At 45.5% G+C, this 26,679-nt stretch overlaps 1 protein-coding gene across 1 annotated transcript; it reads left to right on the top strand.

The window, feature by feature from the left end:
• Positions 1–1,997: 1,997 nt before the first annotated feature.
• Positions 1,998–19,436, top strand: DR1 (down-regulator of transcription 1). Its single transcript, XM_056523133.1, has 3 exons — positions 1,998–2,523; positions 13,041–13,204; positions 15,459–19,436. The coding sequence occupies exons 1-3, from the start codon at positions 2,304–2,306 to the stop codon at positions 15,600–15,602; spliced, it is 528 nt and encodes a 175-aa protein (XP_056379108.1). The 5' UTR covers positions 1,998–2,303; the 3' UTR covers positions 15,603–19,436.
• Positions 19,437–26,679: the final 7,243 nt, after the last annotated feature.

The raw sequence follows: 26,679 nt of genomic DNA, 5'->3' as shown, positions 1-26,679 counted from the left end.
GCACCTCCAGATGTTGCAAAACTACAACACCCAGCATGCCCGGACGCATGCTGGGAGTTGTAGTTTTGTAACATCTGGAGGTCCGCAGGTTGAAGACCACTGGTATTTGAGGTTATACTCCTGAATGACATACTGGGAGTTGTAGTCCCTGTTATGTGTGTGTATGCTAGTGTTTCCAAGCCAGTGTGCCTCCAGCTGTTGTAAAACTACAACTCCCAGCATGCCCTGACAGACTTTGGGGATGCTGTGAGTTGTAGATTTGCAACAGCTGGAGGCACACTGGTTGGGAAACACTACCCTAGCCTATTCAGCATACACATCATGTTACACCAGTGTTTCCCAACTAGTGTGCCTCCAGCTGTTGCAAAACTACAACTCCTAGCATACCCAAAGGCTGTCCAGGCATGCTGGGAGTTGTAGTTTTGCAACAACTGGAGGCACCCTGGTTGGGAAACACTGGTGTATGCCCTACAGAGGTGTGGTGAACTACAACCCCCAGGAGACTACAGAGGCAGCATGCTGGTGTTATACTGAAGACTCCTGAATGACACATGCTGGGAGTTGTAGTCCCTTTTGTGTGTGTATGACAGTGTATGCCAACCAAGTAGGATGGGTAAAGGGCGGAAAAAAAAAATAAAATAAAAAGAGCCGTGCCAAACCTGCAAGGCATGTGGCATGCTGGGATTTGTAGTTTTCAGCACAGCTAGAAACAGGAAATAGAAGCAAAGATAGGAAAACAAAGTGGGGGATAAAAAGACAACAAAGAGCGGAAATAGAGTCGGCTAAACAACAAGAAGAGAAATGAGACAAAACAAATAGGGTAAATAAAAAAAGGAAAAACACGATGACACCGGAGTACCCCTTTAACTCTTCAGATCTTGGTATATAGTGAAGCAGGGTGCACAGGAGGAGCTGATCCTCCAGATGGCGCTTCGCTCGCTCCTGGGGTCACAGAATAAGAAAATTAATTATTTCTGCAGAAATGAAACAAAAATCACAAAACATTAATTCCTATCAGATCCGTCTCCCCCGCCTCACAGTCCGCAGCCGCCTCAGGTACGGCGTCCGGGGGGCACAGAGGGCCCCATCATCATCACACTGCTCCATGTCTGGTGACAAACCACAAACCCACCCGCTCTAATGGCGAGAACAAAATGGCCCCTATAAGAAAGTGGGCGGGGCAAGATATAAGTGACAGGATGTGACATCACAAAGGGGAGGGTTTTCTTTTATAGATATGTTGGTGTTTCCCAGCCTGCAGCTGCAAAACTACAACTCCCAGCATGGTCTATAAATCCTAACCCTATGGCCTTAGGCAGGGGAAGGATATTCCTGTTGCACCATCTCTATAAATCCTAACCTTTTGGCCTTAGGCAGGGGAAGGATATTCCTGTTGCACCATCTCTATAAATCCTAACCTTTTGGCCTTAGGCAGGGGAAGGATATTCCTGTTGCACCCGGTCTATAAATACTTACACTATGGACTTAGGCAGGGGAAGGATATTCCTGTTGCACCCGGTCTATAAATACTTACACTATGGACTTAGGCAGGGGAAGGATATTCCTGTTGCACCCAGTCTATAAATACTTACACTATGGACAGGCAGGGGAAGGATATTCCTGTTGCACCCAGTCTATAAATCTTTACACCATTTGCGGATTTCATTATTTTCGCTGCGGCCAACACAATTTATTACAAATATATGCAACATTTACATATATGGATATCTACAGAAAAACAAACAAGTATGCTGCAGGTTCGCTCCGCTGTGTGAGTGGGGTTTGTTAACACTCGCGGTATTTTAGTGAGGGTATTTCTATGGCAGAGACTATGTAAGCCGTCCCGGGGCCGGTGAAGCGCTATACCGGGGGGTCACCATCCGCGCACGTGGAGCGTCATGTTTCCCTTTCACGCTTCCGCCCGCCCCCTCCTCCTGCCCGGCACGCAAGGTGTGTGACGTCATGACGCGCCAGCGCGGCACAGCCATGGTAACCTGGACGTCTTTGCGCTCCCGGAAGTGGATCCAGTCGCTCGCGCTTCCCGCAGACGCCGCTTCCGGTGGGAGAAGGAGGCTCCGCTGTGCGTTCCGCCGGGATGTCCCTGTGACCGGTGCCTCTGCTCCTCCTCCGGTGTCTTTCTCTTATCTCCCGAGCTCCTCTCCGCCTCCCCCGGTGAGCTGTGGAGCCCGGAGGATGTTGTGAGGCGGAGCCGGTGTGTGTGACCGCGGACCGTGGATTCTTCCTCTTTGGTTTTAGAGCTCAGTGCGCGGAGACTGTTCCCCTCATCCCCTCGGGCCGGAGACATGGCCTCCTCGTCCGGTAACGACGATGACCTGACCATCCCCCGGGCCGCCATCAATAAGATGATCAAAGAGACTCTGCCCAGTGTGCGGGTGGCGAACGATGCCCGGGAGCTGGTGGTGAACTGCTGCACCGAGTTCATCCATCTCATCTCCTCCGAGGCCAACGAGATCTGCAACAAGTCCGAGAAGAAGACCATTTCCCCGGAGCACGTCATCCAAGGTAGGACCCCCATCATCCTCCCCAGAGCACGTCATCCAAGGTAGGACCCCCATCATCCTCCCCAGAGCACATCATCCAAGGTAGGACCCCCATCATCCTCCCCAGAGCACGTCATCCAAGGTAGGACCCCCATCATCCTCCCCAGAGCGCGTCATCCAAGGTAGGACCCCCATCATCCTCCCCAGAGCACATCATCCAAGGTAGGACCCCCATCATCCTCCCCAGAGCACGTCATCCAAGGTAGGACCCCATCATCCTCCCCGGAGGATGTCATCCAAGGTAGGACCCCCATCATCCTCCCCGGAGGATGTCATCCAAGGTAGGACCCCCATCATCCTCCCCAGAGCACGTCATCCAAGGTAGGACCCCCATCATCCTCCCCAGAGCACGTCATCCAAGGTAGGACCCCATCATCCTCCCCGGAGGATGTCATCCAAGGTAGGACCCCCATCATCCTCCCCAGAGCACGTCATCCAAGGTAGGACCCCCATCATCCTCCTCAGAGCACGTCATCCAAGGTAGGACCCCCATCATCCTCCCCGGAGCACGTCATCCAAGGTAGGACCCCCATCATCCTCCCCGGAGCACGTCATCCAAGGTAGGACCCCCATCATCCTCCCCGGAGCACGTCATCCAAGGTAGGACCCCCATCATCCTCCCCAGAGCACGTCATCCAAGGTAGGACCCCCACCACCCTCCCCGGAGCACGTCATCCAAGGTAGGACCCCCATCATCCTCCCCAGAGCACGTCATCCAAGGTAGGACCCCCATCATCCTCCCCAGAGCACGTCATCCAAGGTAGGACCCCCATCATCCTCCCCAGAGCACGTCATCCAAGGTAGGACCCCCATCGTCCTCCCTGGAGCACGTCATCCAAGGTAGGACCCCCATCGTCCTCCCCGGAGCACGTCATCCAAGGTAGGAACCCCATCATCCTCCCCAGAGCACGTCATCTAAGGTAGGACCCCCATCATCCTCCCCGGAGCACGTCATCCAAGGTAGGACCCCCATCATCCTCCCCAGAGCACGTCATCCAAGGTAAGACCCCCATCCTCCTCCCCGGAGCACGTCATCCAAGGTAGGACCCCCACTGGTAACTGGTGAATTCCCCCCCCCCAGCCCAGAATCCAAGGCGAGACCCCCGATCACTGTGTACCCTCCATATATATCCCCTGGAGCACGTCATCCAAGATGAGGCCCCCACCCCATATCCCTGAAAAAACAGTGTATTGGTCCCTATTGTGCTGGTGTGTGTGTATGGGGGGGGGGGGGTTGTTTATCTATCTATCTCGGTTTGGGACCTGTGGTGGGGCAGATGCTCCTGTGCCACCTGTTATGGCCGCTATTAAACTGATGTCAGACGTGTGAGCTGAGCCTTGGAGACAGACATCAGGACACAGCAGGGGGCGACACTGAGGACACATAATAACAATGGAGGAGGTAGAGCGGAGCCTCCTGCAGCTATTGGAGTCTGTTCACACTGAAGATTTGGTGTAGAAACTTCTCATGCTGGAAATCGGATGATATCTGGAGGGGGCGGTCACTGCAGGAGGTTCATCAATTATTGAGAGCCCCATGTGTGACTTAACCCTTTCAAGTGATGTGAAAAGAACCCGACGATTAGTAGAATGACTGTGTGTGTGGGAGCAGGACAGTCCATAGATGTACATTACAAGTCCCTCCTGGTCACGTGACAAAGCACAGAACACTCCTCCTCCCGCTTCATTTTACTGATAGTTCGGGTTGTGAACACTCAGACCCCTTCCCACCTAATAAACCCCAAACTCACTGTGGGACTAAACCTACCAAATAAGGGTCCCCCCTATTTCCCTTATAGTAAAATGTCGCTTTATTATTTCCATTCATTTTGGCTTTAAGAAAAGTCTCCGATGCAGATGTAAACAAGGCCTAAACCAGCGTTCTGTTATTATGGAGATGAGCGTGCACGTGGGGATCGGGGTCTGAGTGTGCATGTGTATGCCGGGATCGGGGGCTGGGTGTGCATGTGTATGCCGGGATCGGGGGCTGAGTGTGCATGTGTATGCCGGGATCGGGGGCTGAGTGTGCATGTGTATGCCGGGATCGGGAGCTGAGTGTGCATGTGTATGCCGGGATCGGGGGCTGGGTGTGCATGTGTATGCCGGGATCGGGGGCTGGGTGTGCATGTGTATGCCGGGATCGGGAGCTGAGTGTGCATGTGTATGCCGGGATCGGGAGCTGAGTGTGCATGTGTATGCCGGGATCGGGAGCTGAGTGTGCATGTGTATGCCGGGTTCGGGAGCTGAGTGTGCATGTGTATGCCGGGATCGGGAGCTGAGTGTGCATGTGTATGCCGGGATCGGGAGCTGAGTGTGCATGTGTATGCCGGGATCGGGAGCTGCGTGTGCATGTGTATGCCGGGATCGGGAGCTGGGTGTGCATGTGTATGCCGGGATCGGGGGCTTGGTGTGCATGTGTATGCCGGGATCGGGGGCTGGGTGTGTATGCCGGGATCGGGAGGTGAGTGTACATGTGTATGCCGGGATCGGGAGGTGAGTGTGCATGTGTATGCCGGGATCGGGAGGTGAGTGTACATGTGTATGCCGGGATCGGGAGGTGAGTGTGCATGTGTATGCCGGGATCGGGAGGTGAGTGTGCATGTGTATGCCGGGATCGGGAGCTGGGTGTGCATGTGTATGCCGGGATCGGGGGCTGGGTGTGCATGTGTATGCCGGGATCGGGGGCTGGGTGTGCATGTGTATGCCGGGATCGGGGGCTGGGTGTGCATGTGTATGCCGGGATCGGGGGCTGGGTGTGCATGTGTATGCCGGGATCGGGAGCTGGGTGTGCATGTGTATGCCGGGATCGGGGGCTGGGTGTGCATGTGTATGCCGGGATCGGGGGCTGGGTGTGCATGTGTATGCCGGGATCGGGGGCTGGGTGTGCATGTGTATGCCGGGATCGGGAGCTGGGTGTGCATGTGTATGCCGGGATCGGGAGCAAGTCCTTGTTTTCCCTGATCTCCTCCCTGTCATCTCATAGGTTAGTATTTTTGTGACTTGCTAAAACTACCATTAAAGGAGAACTCTGGGATATGAAACTTAACCCCTATCCTAAGTATAGGGGATAAGTTTGAGATTACGGGGGGTCCGACCGCTGGCCACTCCCCCACCCTGTAATCTCCCAAACGGGGCCCCGGCTGTCAGCGGTCAGGGGGCATGTTTGACCACCGTATGACGCAGTAGCTGACACGCCCCCTTAATGCATCTCTATGGGAGGGTCAGAGCGCTGCATTCACCAGTCTCCGCCTCTGCCTTAGAAATATATTGAGGGGGCGTGTCAGCTATTGCGTCAGGCGGTAGTCGAAACGCGCCATTTCGGCAAAGAGCCAAGGGTCCCATACGGGAGATGCCCCCAGCAGTCTCGATTCAGATTGTGATATTGAGATAAAGCGTCTGATTTCCCTGCAGGTGAAGTCGGTTTCGTCCCTTGTGGTCACCATTGTTTGCATGTTTCCACTATCTGCTGTAGATGTAATTGATACGGGACGGATGCAGTGCTGTATATTGCCAGCAGGGGGCAGACTACACATTCTTCTTTTGCCTTCTTTCTATTTTTAATTTGTAAAGAGTTTGACATGTGATATTGTGTCTGTACAGATGATTTTTTTATATGGACTGGTTTTCAGTCAACCCCTTCCTGGCAGTGCAGAATCTGACAGAAATGTCCATGATGTGGTCCTGCAGCCTGTCAAGTTGCAAAATGCCGGCTTAACAAATGTTTTTTATAGTACCTTTACCAGCTAATCCATGGTGATGCTGGGACCTCGCCAGCAAACAATTATTAAAGTGCAGCACCCATATCACCCCATCAGTGCCAACCACATAATGCCCCCAGCTGCTCAAACCACTAGCGACACATTTCACTTCACCAACAGTGCCAGATACCACAGTGCCGCACAACATACTTCTCCATCATCACCAGATGCCACAGTGCTGTGCAATACACCTCTCCAACAGTGCCAGATACCACAGTGCCGCACAACATACTTCTCCATCATCACCAGATGCCACAGTGCTGTGCAATACACCTCTCCAACAGTGCCAGATACCACAGTGCCGCACAACATACTTCTCCATCATCACCAGATGCCACAGTGTTGCTCAATACACCTCTCCAACAGTGCCAGATACCACAGTGCTGCTCAATACACCTCTCCAACAGTGCCAGATACCACAGTGCTGCTCAATACACCTCTCCAACAGTGCCAGATACCACAGTGCTGCTCAATACGCCTCTCCAACAGTGCCAGATACCACAGTGCTGCTCAATACGCCTCTCCAACAGTGCCAGATACCACAGTGCTGCTCAATACGCCTCTCCATCAGCGCCAGGTACCACAGTGCTGCTCAATACGCCTCTCCATCAGCACCAGATGCCACAGTGCTGCACAACATACCTTTCCAACAGCACCAGATACCACAGTGCCGCACAACATACCTGTCCATCAGCACCAGATGCCACAGTGCCGCACAACATACCTGTCCATCAGCACCAGATGCCACAGTGCCGCACAACATACTTCTCCATCAGCACCAGATACCACAGTGCTGTGCAATACACCTCTCCAACAGCACCAGATACCCCAGTGCTGCTCAATACACCTCTCCAACAGTGCCAGATACCACAGTGCTGCTCAATACACCTCTCCAACAGCGCCAGATACCACAGTGCCACACAACATACCTCTCCATCAGCACCAGATGCCACAGTGCTGTGCAATACACATCTCCAACAGTGCCAGATACCACAGTGCTGCTCAATACACCTCTCCAACAGTGCCAGATGCCACAGTGCTGCGCAATACACATCTCCAACAGTGCCAGATACCACAGTGCTGCTCAATACACCTCTCCAACAGTGCCAGGTACCCCAGTGCTGCTCAATACACCTCTCCAACAGTGCCAGGTACCCCAGTGCTGCTCAATACACCTCTCCAACAGTGCCAGGTACCCCAGTGCTGCTCAATACACCTCTCCAACAGTGCCAGGTACCCCAGTGCTGCTCAATACACCTCTCCAACAGCGCCAGATACCCCAGTGCTGCTCAATACACCTCTCCAACAGTGCCAGATACCCCAGTGCTGCTCAATACACCTCTCCAACAGTGCCAGATACCACAGTGCTGCTCAATACACCTCTCCAACAGCGCCAGATACCACAGTGCCACACAACATACCTCTCCATCAGCACCAGATGCCACAGTGCTGTGCAATACACCTCTCCAACAGTGCCAGGTACCCCAGTGCTGCTCAATACACCTCTCCAACAGCGCCAGATACCCCAGTGCTGCTCAATACACCTCTCCAACAGTGCCAGATACCCCAGTGCTGCTCAATACACCTCTCCAACAGCGCCAGCTACCACAGTGCTGCACAACATACCTCTCCAACAGCGCCAGCTACCACAGTGCTGCACAACATACCTCTCCAACAGCGCCAGATACCACAGTGCTGCACAACATACCTCTCCAACAGTGCCAGATACCACAGTGCTGCTCAATACACCTCTCCAACAGCGCCAGGTACCACAGTGCTGCACAATTGCTTGTACTCTGCTGCACAATTGAGTTACTCTGCAGTAAGGAGATTCACTGTTTTACTTAATATCACCAATTTGGCTTCATCAATACAGATGGCCACTAAATACACACACAGCTTTTGTTGCCAGCATATGGTAACTATGAATAATTTACTACATAAAAGACTTCTGGACACTTCTTCATAAAGTGCCTAATACCTGTAATGGTGAACACGCCTTTTACATAGCAGTTTATGTACGAATGTTTTTTGTTTAGTTTTCTTTTTAATTAGTGTCCCCCAACCTGTGGAAAAACTACAACTCCCAGCATGCCTGGAGGACCAAAGGCTTTCAAAAAAGACTTTACTTACAAGAGATTCATGACTTTCTCTATAACTTACCGTATATACTCGAGTATAAGCCGAGTTTTTCAGCACGATTTTTCGTGCTGAAAACACCCCCCTCGGCTTATACTCGAGTGAACTCCCCCACCCGCAGTGGTCTTCAACCTGCGGACTTCCAGAGGTTTCAAAACTACAACTCCCAGCAAGCCAGGGCAGCCATCGGCTGTCCGGGCTTGCTGGGAGTTGTAGTTTTGAAACCTCCGGAGGTCCGCAGGTTGAAGACCACTGCGGCCTTCAACATCATCCAGCCCCCTCTCACCCCCTTTAGTTCTGAGTACTCACCTCCGCTCGGCGCTGGTCCGGTCCTGCAGGGCTGTCCGGTAAGGAGGTGGTCCGGTGAGGAGGTGGTCCGGGCTGCTATCTTCACCGGGGAGGCCTCTTCTAAGCGCTTCGGGCCCGGCCTCAGAATAGTCACGTTGCCTTGACAACGACGCAGATACGTTGTTGTCAAGGCAACGGCTCTATTCCGGGCCGGAAGCGCGGAGAAGAGGCGCCCCCGGTGAAGATAGCAGCCCGGACCACCTCCTCACCGGACCACCTCCTTACCGGACAGCCCTGCAGGACCGGACCAGCGCCGAGCGGAGGTGAGTACTCAGAACTAAAGGGGGTGAGAGGGGGCTGGATGATGTTGAAGGCCGCAGTGGTCTTCAACCTGCGGACCTCCGGAGGTTTCAAAACTACAACTCCCAGCAAGCCCGGACAGCCGATGGCTGCCCGGGCTTGCTGGGAGTTGTAGTTTTGAAACCTCTGGAGGTCCGCATGTTGAAGGCCGCAGTGGTCTTCAACCTGCGGACCTCCGGAGGTTTCAAAACTACAACTCCCAGCAAGCCCGGACAGCCGATGGCTGCCCTGTCTTGCTGGGAGTTGTAGTTTTGAAACCTCTGGAGGTCCGCAGGTTGAAGACCACTGAGGGCGAATGATGAGAAGAGGATGATGAAGGGGGGGGGGGGGGGGTGTGGGGATGATGAAGGGGGGTGGGGATGATGAAGGGGGGGGGGTGTGGGATGATTACAAGGGGATGATGAAGGGGGGATGTGTGGGATGATAAGGGGATGTGTGGGATGATGACAAGGGGATGATGAAGGGGGGATGTGTGGGATGATGACAAGGGGATGATGAAGGGGGGATGTGTGGGATAAGGGGATGTGTGGGATGATGACAAGGGGATGATGAAGGGGGGATGTGTGGGATAAGGGGATGTGTGGGATGATGACAAGGGGATGATGAAGGGGGGATGTGTGGGATAAGGGGATGTGTGGGATGATGACAAGGGGATGATGAAGGGGGGATGTGTGGGATAAGGGGATGTGTGGGATGATGAAGGGGGGATGTGTGGGATGATGACAAGGGGATGATGAAGGGGGGATGTGTGGGATGATAAGGGGATGTGTGGGATGATGACAAGGGGATGATGAAGGGGGGATGTGTGGGATGATAAGGGGATGTGTGGGATGATGACAAGGGGATGATGAAGGGGGGATGTGTGGGATGATGACAAGGGGATGATGAGGATGTTAATGACGGGTCTGGATGATGACAGGGGGGGATGAGGTATTTCCCACCCTAGGCTTATACTCGAGTCAATAACTTTTCCTGGGATTTTGGGTTGAAATTAGGGGTCTCGGCTTATACTCGGGTCGGCTTATACTCGAGTATATACGGTAATTGGCTTTTCAGGGCAGCGTAGCGCCATCTTCTGTTCACAATTGGGATCCCTTCTTGCATAAATCACTATTGCATTCAAGCCAGTGAATAAACTCGATAAGGCGGCGTTCACACCACGTTTTTGCAATACAGTTCCCGCATACGTTATACGTACGGAACCGTATTGAAAACCGTATGCATGGACTCTTCATTGAAAACCGTACGCCAAAAGATGCATCCGGTTCTGTCCATTTAGCATCCTGTACGGTCTTGTCCATCTTTTTTACCCGTACCCAAAACTGTAACCTACCACGGTTTGTAGTCCGGGTGAAAACCGTATTTAAACGCGTGTGTGTGTGTGTGTGTGTGTGTGTGTATATATATAAAAAAACAAGGGATAAGGAGCAGCACTCTGTAAGATATAGGTCGAAGGTGGGTGCACACGGCCGGAATCCCAGGTCACGGGAGACACTTCACAATGTAGAAAGGAGAAGACTGTAGCACTCCAATAGGATGAAAAGTGAATGTGGCTTTATTATCGGCTTGATAAAGGCTGCCTGCGTGCAGCTGAAACGTTGCCTTGATGTTTGAATTGGAATAAAGCCACATTCACTTTTCATCCTATTGGAGTGCTACAGTCTTCTCCTTTATATATATAATTTTTTTTTTTTTAAAACATGGGAGTCAATGGGAACCGTACAGAACCGTATGTGTGTATGGTTCCATCCAGTTCTTGACTTTCCACGTTTTTTCTTTTCCTTGGAATTTCATTCAAACAAGTGAAACTTTATTCATAATGGAGTGAAAAGTTAAAAACATATACGTCTTTTTCCCAAAAAAAAAACTGATGCAACTGGACATCATTTTTCGAACCGTATACGGATTAAAATTTGTATAAACGTTTTGATTCATTTTAGTCAGGTTTTGCGGAATCCTTATTTATTTATTTTTTCATTAAAAACCTGATACGGGAACTGTATTGCAAAAACGCGGTGTGAACCCGGCCTAACTAGGATATTCTTGCTGTCAACTGGTGCCAGAAAGTAAAACCGATTTGTAAATTGTAAGTTTTGCCCGGTGAAATAAAATAAGGAAATATCAGGACTGTTATTAACCCAGCGGTTTCTAGGCAATTAATCTTATAAGATTAGGGATTGATTTCTTTGGAGACTTTGCAGATGGACGCAGGGGAAATGCCTCTAACCTTTCTGAAATGGGCGATTGTTAAAGAAGCACCGCAGGTTGTTGTTGTTGTTGTTGTTGTTGTTGTTGTTGTTTTTTTATTCTAATCAGCCACACTCATCACTAGTCCTACAGCACCATCTGTTTTATTCCAGAACAGCTGCATCTATGCGTTACTTTACTGTCTCTGAGTCATGTGATCACTAATCTAACCCACCTAAATTCAGTGTTTAATGCCTCAGAGGAAATGGTCAGTTCTGGGTCAGCTGACTTCCTGTGAACTACAGGATAGCATCATCTCCTATCAGATTCTCCCAGCAGCTACTAGACATCTCCCCTCCAGCTCTGTTTACTGCTGCTATCTCTATGGAATTAGGATATATAGTAGTTATACACCTCCCCTCCAGCTCTAGCTGTATATTGCTGCTATCTCTATGGAATAAGGATATATAGTAGTTATACACCTCCCCTCCAGCTCTAGCTGTATATTGCTCCCATCTCTATGGAATAAAGATATATAGTAGTTATACACCTCCCCTGCAGCTCTATTTGTATACTGCTGCTGCTATCCCTATGGGAGCAGGATATATAGTAGTTATATACCTCCCCTTCAGCTCTATCTGTATACTGCTGCTATCCCTATGGGAGCAGGATATATAGTAGTTATACACCTCCCATGAGGTTGTGTTCACGTGTGTTTGATACATTTATTTTCTACCTTGATGTGATTTTTCCGTAATTGAAAAAAAATGTCACTATTTTACTGCGATTGCACAAATCACAATAAAATGCATAATTGTTACATCAATTTTGGTGAATCCCTGCAAAAATATGTAAAAATAATGTTTTTGCAGTGATAGTAAACAATGATAAATAATCTACAATAATCTAAAACTTGACATGTAAACATACTCTGAAGATTTTATATAGTCTTATAACCCCTCAGTTGTGATTATAGGGCTAAAAACAAAAACACACACATCAAAACTTCCCATAATGTGAACTGACCTTAAAGGGGTACTCCGAATTTATTTTTTTAAATCAACTGGTGCCATAAAGTTAAACAGATTTGTAAATTACTTCTATTTAAAAAAAAAAAATCTTAATCCTTCCAGTACTTATTAGCTGCTGAATACTACAGAGGAAATTCTTTTCTTTTTGGAACACAGAGCTCTCTGCTGACATCGCAAGCACAGTGCTCTCTGCTGACATCTCTGTCCATTTTGGGAACTGTCCAGAGAGCACTGTGCTTGCGATGTCAGCAGAGAGCTCTGTGTTCCAAAAAGAAAAGAATTTCCTCTGTAGTATTCAGCAGCTAATAAGTAATGGAAGGATTTAAGATTTTTTTTAATAGAAGTAATTTTACAAATCTGTTTCTGTTCTGGCACCAGTTGATTTAAGAAAAATAAAATAAGTTTTCCACTGGAGTACCCCTTTTAAGGTGTATGTAGGTAATAAAAAAAAAAATATATATATATATATATATATATATATATATATATATATATATATATATATATATATATATATATATATATATATATATATATAAAAAATATATATTTTATTTTATTTTTTATTTTTTTATTACAGTAAATCCTTAGGTCTCCCTAAGTCGGAGGGTTGAGGCTATGGTGATTTGCGAATTATCGTGCCATCAGGACATTGTGTTACTATAGCGATAAATGATGATTTTGTGATCAGTAACCTTACTTTATTTCTTCTTCAGCACTTGAAAGTTTGGGCTTTGGATCCTACATCAGCGAGGTAAAAGAAGTCCTGCAAGAGTGCAAGACGGTAGCGTTAAAAAGAAGACAAGCAAATTCTCGCCTAGAAAATCTTGGCATTCCAGAAGAAGAGCTTCTAAGGCAGCAGCAGGAGTTGTTTGCAAAAGTAAGAATTTGGTCAATATCCTCCTATAGCAGTGTTCCCCAACCAGGGTGCCTCCAGCTGTTGCAAAACTACAATTCCCAGCATGCCCGGACAGCCTTTGGCTGTCCGGGCATGCTGGGAGTTGTAGTTTTGCAACAGCTGTAGGCACACTGGTTGGGGAACACAGTCCTATAGACCAGAGGGGTTTTATATTGATGGTCTAGACTTGGGATCGGCCATCAATATCTGATCCAACTCATTTACCCCGATCGATCAGATGATGAAAGGGGCCGAGGCCTCATACTGTGGCCCCCACGTTTCCAACCAGGGATGACTCCATAGATTTGCTACTGCAGCTCGTCCTATTGAAGTGAATGACTGACTGGACAGGAGAAAAATTGGTAAAATTCTGGAACCATTTACAATTTTTGCAAGCAAAAATGATCAGTTTGGTTCTTTTGTCCGCTGCGTTTCCGAAGTGAAGTCTGTCGCTAGCGTTAGTGCATTTATATAGGTCATGAAAGGCCAAGGTGATGTTTAGGGGCCCATTCATGTGCAGCAGACGCCACCAATATCAGTGGACAATGTTACGCTGCCTTTGACTGCCTGGAAATGCTGGGAGTTGTAGTTTTGAAGCAGCTGGAGGCACACTGGTTAGGATACACTGACTCAGAGGATTGGGCATGTGCTAAATTGACAGTTTAAAGGGGTATTCGAGTTAAAAAATAAATATATATATATCATTTTGTTTATATTAACTGGCTCCAGAAAGTTAAACAGATTTGTGAATTACTTCTATTAAAAAAATTTTTTTAAAAATCCTTCCTGTACTTATCAGCTGCTGAAGTTGATTTTTAATTTTTTTTTTCTGTCTGACCACAGTGCTCTCTGCTGACACCTCTGTCTGTCTCAGGAACTGTCCAGAGCAGGAGAGGTTTGCTATGAGGATTTGCTCCTACTCTGGACAGTTCCTGAGACAGAAAGGTGTCAGCAGAGAGCACTGTGGTCAGACAGAAAAAAAACTCAACTCCACTTCAGCAGCTAAGTACAGGATGGATTAAGATTTTTAATAGAAGAAATTTACAAATCTGTTTAACTTGATATGAAAAAAATTGTTTTTCACTGGAATACCCCCTTTTTAAAGAAGACCTGTCATATCACAAAAAATAAAAGCTTACACATGTTCCTCACTAGATCGTGCAGATGCTTTCCATGTGTTTTTTTTTATTTATTTATTTTTTGTGTCTAGCTTCTGTATTTGGCCCACACATCCCTCCATTTTGCTGCTCACTCATTCTGACATCCACTATTTAGGAAGGGGTGTGTCCGAGGCAAGCACTGAGCCCACCCTCACTCACCATGCATTCACTTCCTCCCTGAGTCTGCTGTGCTGGGTCTCTTCATCCAATCACTGCAGGCTGCTCTGTAACCCCTTCCTCTCTGTTTCCATGCTGCAGTCTGATAGGACAGGAGTGAGCACAGAGGAGTACTAGTCCCGCCCCCTCACTTCCAGGACTTTGTTCCTGCCTGTGCTTCATCTGAGACAAAGATGATGCTGCAGCCCGACAGGATTATGTTCTGAATGGACTGGGGAGCCCTAGTAGTGTGTTTTGTATAAATAAATTCTAGTCATAAATTCTATAAAAAGGAGATACAAATTTTCTTATGAAGTAAATTAGAAAGGTTAAAGGGGTACTCTGGTGGAAAACCTTATTGTTTTATTTTTGAATCAATTGGTGTAAATTACTTCAATTAAAAAATCTTTACCCTTCCAGTACTTCTAAGCAGCTGTGTGCTACAGAGAAAATTATTTTCTTTTTGAATTTCTTTTTTGTCTTGTCCACAGTGCTCTCTGCTGACACCTGATGCCCGTGTCAGGAACTGTCCAGAGCAGGAGAAAATCCCCATTGCAAACCTATGCTGCCTCTGGACAGTTCCTGACACGGACAGAGGTGTCAGCAGAGAGCACTGTGGACAAGACAAAAAAAGGAATTAAAAAAGAAAAGCATTTCCTCTGTAGCATACAGATGCTTAAAAGTACTGGAAGGATTAAGATTTTTTAATAGAAGTCATTTACAAATCTGTTCAACTTTCTGACACGGGAGAAACCGGGTTTTCCACCGGAGTACCCCTTTAATGTTTTGCCAAGATGAACAACATAAAGTTTTTGAATCTAACAGAAACCATTTAAATTATAATTTCTTTTTTGCTTTTTTATTTTTCCAGTTTCTTGTGTCTTACGTCATGTTTTGTGTTTTTCTTCTTTTATTTTTAGGCAAGACAGCAACAAGCAGAATTAGCCCAGCAGGAATGGCTACAAATGCAGCAAGCGGCGCAGCAGGCGCAACTCGCAGCGGCCTCCGCCAGCGCAACAAACCAGGCAGGCTCCTCCCAGGACGAGGAAGACGACGACATCTGAATCTTTCCTGCTGGTTTTTGTATCCACCCCTTTAACTAGTTTTCATCTGCACAAAGGAAACAAGATCTGCTTAACCTGTACAAATATTTTTTTTTTTTTTTAAGCGTCTTTGGTGGACTGGTCAAGTTGTGTCGTAGGGATGTCTGTTAAGTCTCCACAATTGTTTGCGCTATGTTCATGTAAAAACAAAAACATCCTTTTTTGAACAGTCGACAACCTTAAGGTTCAGTATCATATCACTAGAGAATTTTTAATGGTCTTTATGAAATTTTATATTAGCAATGAGTCGTTGACTTGATCTGGAAGCAGTGTTAAACCAAACTACAACTCTACACCGTGAGATTTATACAGAAGCTCCGAAGCCTATTTGCATTTCCCTTTTAACTAAAGCATAAAATGAAAATCTTAGGAATTTTTTTAATTTTTGGGTGGGGGAGGGGACGTGTTGGATCTGACATGAATACGGTGAAGATGTGACGTTGTGTATTATTACTGGGGGGAGGGGGGCGGCACATGGGGAAGATAGAAGGTGCATTGTGAAGACCTCAGGTGTGAGATGTATGGCTGCCGGCGACATTTCTGTCTCTTGTTTTATTGGGCTGCGCTGCCGGTCTTTCGTTTTTACGTGAGGACTGTATACTGTAGCGCTGTACATTCAGGAACACAAGCGTGGTGCACCTTTTTTTGTATTTGGGTCGGTGCGGATCATCTTTTTTAGGATTTGTGTATTTTTTTTTTTTTTTTTTTCCCCTTTTCATCCACTTTTTTTTTTGTTTTTCTTTTTTTTGTTGTTTTTAAACTCTCTTGCCCATCAGTTTCAGTTTGAGTGAAATCCAAAGTATCAGAGATTGACGGTCGGTCAGCACCTTGGCCTACACAGTCATTTGTGAGTATGAAATAGCTTCAGGTTGCAAAGTTTTTTTATTTATTTTTTTTTAGCTTCTTGTCACCCTGTAGATATATGGCGCTTTTTTGCCAGATAATTTTTTTGCCTGACTTCACAGAAAAGAAATGCGGATCGGTCCCAATGTAAAGCTTCGTCATAGACACTTGTGCAACGTTTGCGCTCTTGATGCGCTCTTTAGTTTTTTTTTTTTTATTTTTTTTCCCGTTTTAATGGTCTAGTCACCCGTACAGTATTCTGCGCAGGATTTTCTGCTGCAGATTTCAATGTAAACTGAATGACTGAACACAGCTTGAAATCTGCGCAGAATACTGTACGTGTGAATGGACCCTAAAGCTTCTACTACTTAAGAATTGGGCATAGTGGTCCTTAAGGGGAACCTGTCACTACATAATGCAGTGTTAAGTCTTGAGGCTCAACGTGTTTCACTGCATGTTACCTCTTTCTCAGGGGTAATCCCAAATAATACAATGCTCTGATTTACATTGTAAGCTGTGAGCCTGTTTAGATCAGTGTTTTCCCAAAGTGTGACTCCAGTTGCTGCAAAACTACAACTCTCAGCATGCATGGACAGCCAAAGGCTGTCGGGGCATTCTGTGAGTTGTAGTTTTGCAGCAGCTGGAGGCACCCTGTTTGAAAAACACTGACATAATGCATCGTAACATTCCCTGCCATAATCGTATGCCCGCAGTCCTTTCTATAATGGATATGCGCTGTATTCCTATTGGCGGACACCATGGAGAAGTAGTCATTGTGTCCTGGGCTGTTGAGATGCGATGAACAGGACTGGGAGGACCTGACTTCCTATCTATGCTGTCAGAACTCATTGTGCTGGCTGTAGCGCAGGCGCAGTGGAAGAATGAGGCCGCTGCACATACTGCCGCAACCTATGCGCCTGCGCCACAGCACAGCGTGATACTTCCGATGATGCTTAAGATTTCGGAAGCAAAGGGATGACGTCGTGCCTCGCCAGTGTTGTCAATCGCATCTGGACTTGCCTGGTTGTGGGCACTTTACATGCTGCCAATTATAAGAGTCCTTACGTATGGGACGGCAGGCATAAGTTGTAGGAAACGTTTTATGATGCATTACAAAGGCCGAATCTTAGTGACAGGTTCCCTTTTAGGTTAGAAAAACTATTGGCGGGGAAAAAGGTCAGATAGTTATCACCCATACCAGTGTTTCCCAACCAGTGTGCCTCCACTGTTGCAAAACTACAACTCCCAGCATGCCCGGACAGCCAAAGGCTGTCCGGGCATGCTGGGAGTTGAAGTTTTGCAACAGCTGGAGGCACCCTGGTTGGTAAAACACTGACCTATACTGTGGCATAGTTGATAAATCTGATCTCTAGTTAATCCTTTAGGGGCAGATATAGGGCTATGAGGCTCGGCAGGACTCTCTGTCTATTTGGGATCATGTGTTAGTGTATTGTAGCAATGTGGCGACATTAAGCTACTATGGGACCGTATTGTAAATCAGTCCTTTTAAAGGGGTGGTCTAGTGGAAAACAACTTATCCCCTGTCCACAGGATGTGTCCTATCGCTGGGACACCCAAGACCTCCGGAAGGGGGCCCTGTCTCTCTGAAAGGAGGATGTGCTACAGGCCGAGGAGCCCCGAGTGCCGTTCTGAGGCGCTGCAATATAAATGAATGGGGCGCGTGTCGCACTCAATTCATTTCTATTACAGCGCCGCAGATGCCAAAGAACAGCTCCCCGGCGCTGCCATAGAAACGAATTGAGAGCGTGTTGTCCGTAGCCGGGGGTCCAGTTCAGGAGACCAACGGGGGTTCAGTTCAGGTGACCGCTGGGGGTCCCAGCGAACTGAACCAACCCCCCTCCATGATCAGACGCCTATCCTTTATATCCTGTGGATAAGGGGGGGATACGTTGTTCTTCGCTGGACCACCCCTTTAAAGCCATACTGGATTTTTCCAACAGATTAATATGGAATCTATAGGGAAAAAAATATATTTCCTGCTAAAGAATGCAGCCGATAGGCCGTGTGCATAAGGCCCGAACCATACTTTATGCGGAGAAAAAGACGAATATTTAATATAACGCGATCATGTGACAGGTTGGCTGACGTGACTTTTTATACGTTAATAAAATAATGTGACTTATTTCCCATCTTTTCAAGTGCGATGTGTTGTACCTGAGCAGCCCCGACACGGTCGCCAAGGTATTATCCTTCAGATCCGGGGCTTGTGCGTCCGTGTCCGTCCCGTCGCCTCCGTTCGGAAAACTATAATGTGCGCTACGCCGAGGACAAGTGCGTACTATGTGCCACAATTGAAGCGCCAGATGCTTGAATTTATTTTTATTTTTTTTCTGATTTTCCTTTTCTTATTTTCACATTTATCATTGTAGACATAATGCAATCTTTTCAGTCTCTCTCTGCCATAATATATATAGTCGAGAATAGCAGCTCACGAGAATCGGGAAGACGGGATTGAGGTCCCAGGGGAATGTTTTCTGATTGTGTGAGCGGATAGCGAAGCCTTTTATGTAAATATTGCACGTGTTACCTGTTTTTAGTTGAAGTTTTATATCAGAATTTTTCCTCCCTGTAAATTTTTTTCCCCTCCCCCTCAGTAGTCACAATGTTAATATGGAGGTAAAACCTTCTCGATTGTTTCACTGTAGTCCCAGGATTAAGTGTCATAATAATTATAAATATAAATATATATATATTGGTGCTGCTTAACATTTCACGTCTTACCAGCCGGGTCATGTAATCCTAAAACCAAGGTGTCAACTTTTCGTTGTCTCGCTCCATAATTTTTCTGTGTATTGGAGTAATGCTATAAAGTGGTTGAATTCCGGTTAGGAAGTGTTTATAACCAGGTAGAACTCCCCTATATTTTATTTTGAGGATGAGAGAAATTATAAATATATATAAAATATATAGAATTCAGCAGTACTTGCAGAGATTGAGTCAATATATATTTTATATTAATATATATATGTTTTATTAATATATATAAAATATTTTATTAATATATATTAAAATATTTTATTAATATATAAAATATTTTAATATATATAAAATATTTTAATATATATATAAAATATTTTATTTTTATATATATATATATATATATATATGAAAAATATTTTATTATATATATATATATATATGAAAAATATTTTATTATATATATGAAAAATATTTTATTATATATATATATTAAAATATTATATTTTATTAATATACAGTGTGTGTGTGTATATATATATAAAATATTTTATTAATAAAATATTTTTATATATATTAATAAAATATTAATAAAATATATATTAAAAAATAAAATATTTATATATATCAATAAAATATTTTTATATATATGGTATATATATTAATAAAATATTATATAAATATATATATATATATATATATATATATATATATATTTAAAATAATATATATATATATTTAAAATAATATATAAATATATATATATATATATATATATATATCGTAATATAAAATATATTTTGACTCCATCTCTGCAAGTACTGCTGAATTGTCTTGTATTTTGGGATTTTTGTTCTTGAATAGAGGTGAGCGAATCTACCGTAAAATTTGGCCTGAATCTGAATTTGCCTGAATTGTTCAAATTCCCCCGTAAAGGTCTGTTATTTACTTTAGGACAGTCTCTAAATTGGAGGAGACCTCAGAGCAGTGTTTCCCAAGCAAGGGTGCCTCCAGCTGTTGCAAAGCTACAACTCCCAGCATGCCCGGACAGCCAAAGGCTGTCTGGGCATACTGGAAATTGTAGTTTTGCAACAGCTGGAGGTACCCTGCTTGCGAAACACTGGTAGTTTTGCAACTGTTGGAGGCACCCTGCTTGGGAAACACTGTACTTTAAAAGTGGGGAAAAAACTCTAAAAATTAAGGGCCCAGTTATCCTGTGTATTAGGCCGATGAATGTTGTTTCGCCATCTGATCTGCTAAAAAAAAAAAAAAATCTTTTGGATCCATCTATCATTTGCGCGGCCAATCTTTGCAAGGGGATCAAACCTTGTAAGGCCATGTTCACACGGCTGAAACTGGTCGCTGTGTAAAATAAGAGCGGACATTCCACACGTTTAGTTGATGCGGTGGCACTAGGACCGCACGGAAATGCGCCGTTTCAATAGACAAAAATGCATTTCCGAGCGGAATCTAAAGCATTGAACTGGTCAATGTTTCTGCGTTCGCCGGAATTCTGCACCGTGCACCAGAATCCCATAGACATCGGTCCTCGTTTACACTGCGCACAGGGCGCTAAACGAATAAATGGCTGATTTAGTGAAGTTCAGATTCGGGCCAGGTTAAGGGTGCGGTCACATAGGTGTTTAGCCACGGCGGATTTTCTGCTACAAAAAAACCTGCCCGTGTGAACTCGTCCTTACTGCCGATTCCTGGAGCGATCACTCGGTTTCTTTTCACAGGCCATAGTGGGTTTTATTGTATAATTCGGATATTTTGTACCGCATCCTTTTTTTTTTTTTTTTTTTCTTCCTGGTTCCCTCTTCTATTCTCCTCCCTTCACGCCCGCGGTCGTAATAACCGGCAGTCGTCACCTCTAGCATAGACGGAATATATTCACGGTGCAGTGTTGACTCTTCTACTTTAACGCAACCCCCCCCCCCCCCTCTCTTTGTTTAAAAACAAAAAAACCTTACAAAATGTTCCACAGATGACGTTTCTCAGAGCGCAGTGGGCGGGGTCATGTTGCTGCATTAAGTGCTTGTGTTATGTGATAGTTGGAGCTTTGTGAATTATTTTTTTTTTCCTTTTTACCAATTCCTGTGCTTTATATGTACATTATTTTTCCCTCCCTCCTCATGCTGTATTCTTCAAGCAATAAAATGTTTTTTTTTGTGTTTTATAACTGTATGCGTATGTGTGCGTTCCATATTCCTTTAAAAAAATGAATTTTATTTTACAGTTGCAAAATGTTCTGTTTTTGTATGTTTTCCCCAATTTAGATTCCGTATTTTTCGCCCTATAAGACGCACCGGCATATAAGACGCACCCTATTTTAAAGGTCCAAAATCTAGAAAAAAAAGATTCTGAACCAAACAGTGATCTTCAACCTGCGGACCTCCAGATGTTGCAAAACTGCAACTCCCAGCATGCCCGGACAGCCAACGGCTGTCCGGGTATGCTGGGAGTTGTAGTTTTCCAACATCTGGAGGTACGCAGGTTGAAGACCACTGGTATAGGAGGTAATACTCACGTGTCCCCGCCGCTCCAGACCCGTCACCGCTGCCTTGGATGTCACTCAATTGCTGTCCCCGACGCTCCGGACGTCTTCTTCTTCCCCGGGATCCACGCTGTCCGTCGCCGTCAGCACGCCGCTTCTATTGGATGACGGGACGGTGTGTGCGACGACTTTGAAGGAGAGCGCCGGCCATGCAGGGGATCCCGGCACAGAGTAGACACCGAGGAGGCAGGTAAGGTCCCTCCCGATGTCCTATAAGCTGTTCGGGATGCTGCGATTTCAAAAGTGAGTCTTATACGGCGAAAAATACGGTACATACACACCACTATTAAAGGAGTACTCCAGCCAAAGACATCTTATCCCCTATCCAAAGAATAGGGGATAAAATGTCTGATCACGGGGATTCCACCACTGGGTTAGTACACAGCCGTCGCACCTCCTCCCATACACATGAATGGAGGGGGCGGGGTGTGACGTCATGGCTCCAGTTCGTTATTGAAAAAAGTTTAGCTGCAGCACACAATAAATAAATAAAGTATCAAGGGGTTTATTCCATTCCATGGGTGGCTGAAACGTAGCTTTGGAATGGAATGAACCACTTGATACTTTACTTTTTGTGTGCTGCAGCTAAACTTTTTTTCTTCTGGATTATTGTGGGCCCTTGACCTGGGCTTTTTTTTTTATTTTTCATATTTTGCTGCTTTTGCACCAAATTACATACTCATACGGAGGTGCTGCTCAACCTTGGATGTTTTTTTTTATTTTTTTATTTTTTTTTTATTTTTTTTTATTTTTTTTTCCTCCTCCCCTCTAAAATAATGGACACACAACCAACACCATTCAAATCAATGGGACCCTACTGGTTTCCACTGTACAAAGGGTGCCAATCAGGACAGAGCACTACTTTTGTGTGCACGTAGCCTTATATTTTTGGGTACAAAAGATTAAACCTGGACACTTGCTTGAACATTTTAGCTGCTTTAGGTAACGAACAGACACAAGTTTTTTTTGTTTGTTTTTTTTTTGGCCTAAAAAGAAAAAAAAATTTGCCTCCTCATTTTTCTTTGCATTTTCCCCCATTTCTTCAATAGAAATCCTAGAATCACATGATAACATGGCGTTTTCTGACTTTATTTTTATTTTTTCTCAACCTATAGATGTTAAAACAAAAAACCTGTTCTACCCAGAGCATGCTGCCACTTTAAAATTACTGCCACTGAGCCTAAAAAAAATAAAATAAAAATTACTAACAAATGAAGAAAAAAAAACACCAAAAATAAATTATTGGTATGGCATTGCACATTTCTCTATTGACTCACAGGTAACATCTGGCTGCAGCATTTGTGGCCCAAATAAGCCAAACACAGACTGGTCCCTTTAAAGGACATCTGCAGCAAAATACAACTTATAAGTGTTTGAACGCAGGGGGTCCGACCGCTAGGCCCCCCTGTGATCTCCAGCAGGGGGCCGCTGCTCTCTGTGCCGGAGGTGTGACGTCACGGCCGATACGCTTCCTCCATGTATCTCTATGGGAGAGGCGGGGAGGCATCGGTCGTATATCCCCGCCTCTCCCATAAAACTGTATGTGGAGGGGGCCTACCGTGGATAGGGATAAGTTGTCTTTTGCTGCAGATGTCCTTTAAGGCTGAAAATTATACAGATTTGTAAATTGCTTTAAAAAAAAAAATCTTAATCCTTCCAGTACTTAGCTGCTGTATGCGCCACAGGAAGTTGTGCAGTTCTTTCCAGTCTGACCACAGTGCTCTCTGCTGACACCTCTGTCCATGTCAGGAACTGTCCAGAGCAGGAGAGGTTTGCTATGAGGTTTGCTCCTGCTCTGGACAGTTCCTGTCACGGACAGAGGTGTCAGCAGAGAGCACTGTGGTCAGACTGGAAAGAACAACACGACTTAAAGAAAGATGTATAGCTGTAACCTGCTGTTTTCCAACCGGGGTACCTCTTACTATAACACCCAGTATGCCTGCATAGCATTGATCAGTGTTATCGGTGCTCCATTACTATAGACTGTCTGTATACTTGGAGTGCTGATCTGACGGTAAGGAGAGAGGTATAGACCCTTTCTGTTGTTAGGGACACTGTGATCCCGATCAGCCCACTGAGCTTGCCATTGACCTATTATAGCACTTTTAGATGCCACAATCAACTTTGGTCACCTGAAGGGTTAAAGCCAGACAACGGCGCAATTATAGCCATTTCTCACGGGCTTTGAAGTGAATGCAGGTCCTCAGCTCGCTTCAATGTCCCTTAGCAGACGTGACGTGCATGTACATTGAGTGTCCTATGGGATTAAGTATTTGCCCATATAAGTTGTCTCCAAATGAGAATATAACATTTTCCACTCGCCTCCCTCCACTCCCGCACTAAGGCATCTATATCTTTCGTTCTGTTATGTGGTGCAGGACCTTCTCCTACTAGCTGAAGTGGTGCAGGACCTTCTCCTACTAGCTGAATTGGTGCAGGACCTTCTCCTACAAGCTGAAGTGGTGCAGGACCTTCTCCTACAAGCTGAAGTGGTGCAGGACCTTCTACAAGCTGAAGTGGTGCAGGACCTTCTACTAGCTGAAGTGGTGCAGGACCTTCTCCTACAAGCTGAAGTGGTGCAGGACCTTCTACAAGCTGAAGTGGTGCAGGACCTTCTACAAGCTGAAGTGGTGCAGGACCTTCTACAAGCTGAAGTGGTGTAGGACCTTCTATAAGCAGATGATGCGGTGCAGGACCTTCTACAAACCGAAGTGGCACAGGACCTTCCGCTACAAACTGAAGCGGCGCAGGACCTTCTGCTACAAACTGAAGCGGCGCAGGACCTTTCTTCTACATGCCAAAGGGGCGCAGGACCTGTCACAGGATAAAAAGCTATCATGCGACAGGTCCTGCACCACTCCAGATAACTGCATGAACGATGATGAGACTTCAGCGCAGGAGTGGAGGGAAGGTGAAAGGGATTTTTATTATTTTTATAGTCCGCAGTTATCAGGGACCATCCCCCCCAAAAAATAATTTATATATATATATATATATATATATATATATATATATATATATATATAGTGTACACCCCACTAAATAACACTCATTTGACAACAAAATCACATTCCAACCTTTTTAAATACCCAAAAATCATTAACAAGGACGACCTACCACCCCTCATAAAAACATACACCCTACAGAATGCTGGGAGTTGTAGTTTTGCAACATCTGGAGGTCCGCAGGTTGGAGACCACTGCCCTACATACACAGCTCTGTGGTCAGTGTTTCCCCAACCAGGGTGCCTCTAGCTGTGGGCATGCTGGGAGTTGTAGTTTTGCAACAGCTGGAGGTACCATGGTTGTGAAACATTGATTTAGATGGTATAAACACTGTTAACCTGGGGCTCACCTGCTCGCTCCTGTGGGGATCCCCGCTCCTGGACAGTATTTTTAATGATTTAATATTTAATGATTTATAAATATATTAATTAAATCCTGGAATGTGATTTTGAGCATTTATTTGGTGCGTTGTAGGTTATAGGCTAATTACCTAACCCCAAGGCCGTAGCCTGGGGTATAATACACCTCTAAATAGTACCCCCTAAAACATAGCTTTTATTGTATATCCAGATAAAATAAGAATTTATTTAGTTTTTAATTTTTAAGCCCAGTGAAATCAATATTAAAACTGAATGTCAGGTAGGTTAGTGTCTGTGGAATCTGAGCAACATTGCTCCACTATAAGGGGTTCTGCAGTAGCCCAATATGCCTACTCTGACATTGACTAAAAACTAGATTGCCGCCTCTACATGTTTCGCCGTCCCCACGGCGTTCTCAAGAGGCAAACCAGTGGCAACAGGTTGTTGCCACTGGTTTGCCTCTTGAGAACGCCGTGGGGACGGCGAAACATGTAGAGGCGGCAATCTAGTTTTTAGTCAATGTCAGAGTAGGCATATTGGGCTACTGCAGAACCCCTTATAGTGGAGCAATGTTGCTCAGATTCCACAGACACTAACCTACCTGACATTCAGTTTTAATATTGATTTCACTGGGCTTAAAAATTAAAAACTAAATAAATTCTTATTTTATCTGGATATACAATAAAAGCTATGTTTTAGGGGGTACTATTTAGAGGTGTATTATACCCCAGGCTACGGCCTTGGGGTTAGGTAATTAGCTGGTCTCTTGGCCTCTTTAGTCCCCTTTTGGTCTAATTTGATTTTTTGTAGGTTATAGATCTCCTGCACCTGCCGTACTGGAAAAGCGCCGATCTGCCTTAACAATACAATAGCAAAAAAAAACGTACAAGGCGGGAATACGGCTTCCAATTCACGAAGACATCACTCGCGCACTGTTACGTCTTCTGTCCGGTATCCTTGTATATAAAGATTAAAGTCTACTCCGTGTGATCAATGTGCTATCCTGTGGGACGTCTACACGTAGATCTGAGTGTCAACACTAGATGGCGCCCGCACACCGTGCTCCGCAACATGGAAAAACACGGACCTGGACGCCAAATTTTACAGGAATTATGGACTTTGCAGATATTTTCTATAGATTCCCCTTGTATAATATCCAATGTGGTGAATAATGTTTTCAAATCAACTGGTGGCAGAAAGTTATACAGATTTGTCAATTACAGGGAAATATATACACGCACAGTGGGGATCAAAAGTTTTGGCACCCCAGGTAAAGTTTGTATTAATGTGCATAAAGAAGCCAAGGAAAAATCTCCAAAAGGCATCAAATTACAGATTAGACATTCTTATAATATGTCACCAAAAGTTACATTTTATTTCCATCATTTACACTTTCAAAATAACAGAAAAAAATATGGCGTCTGCAAAAGTTTGTGCACCCTGCAGAGTTAATATCTTGTACTGCCCCCTTTGGCAAGTATCACAGCTTGTAAACGCTTTTTGTAGCCAGCCAAGAGTCTTTCAGTTCTTGTTTGAGGGATCTTTGCCCATTCTTC

The sequence above is a fragment of the Hyla sarda genome, chromosome 6 (assembly GCF_029499605.1).
Source record: "Hyla sarda isolate aHylSar1 chromosome 6, aHylSar1.hap1, whole genome shotgun sequence".
Lineage (NCBI taxonomy): Eukaryota > Metazoa > Chordata > Amphibia > Anura > Hylidae > Hyla > Hyla sarda.
The sequence above is the reverse complement of the archived record's forward strand: the minus strand, read 5'-3'. Positions and strand labels throughout refer to the sequence as shown.

Excerpts from the sequence above, each read along its gene's own strand:
- DR1 (XM_056523133.1), top strand. The coding sequence starts at position 2,304 with ATGGCCTCCTCGTCCGGTAACGACGATGACCTGACCATCCCCCGGGCC. Across the intron at positions 2,524-13,040 it reads CCCGGAGCACGTCATCCAAG|CACTTGAAAGTTTGGGCTTT; the intron begins GTAGGACCCCCA and ends TTTCTTCTTCAG. Across the intron at positions 13,205-15,458 it reads AGCAGGAGTTGTTTGCAAAA|GCAAGACAGCAACAAGCAGA; the intron begins GTAAGAATTTGG and ends TTTTATTTTTAG.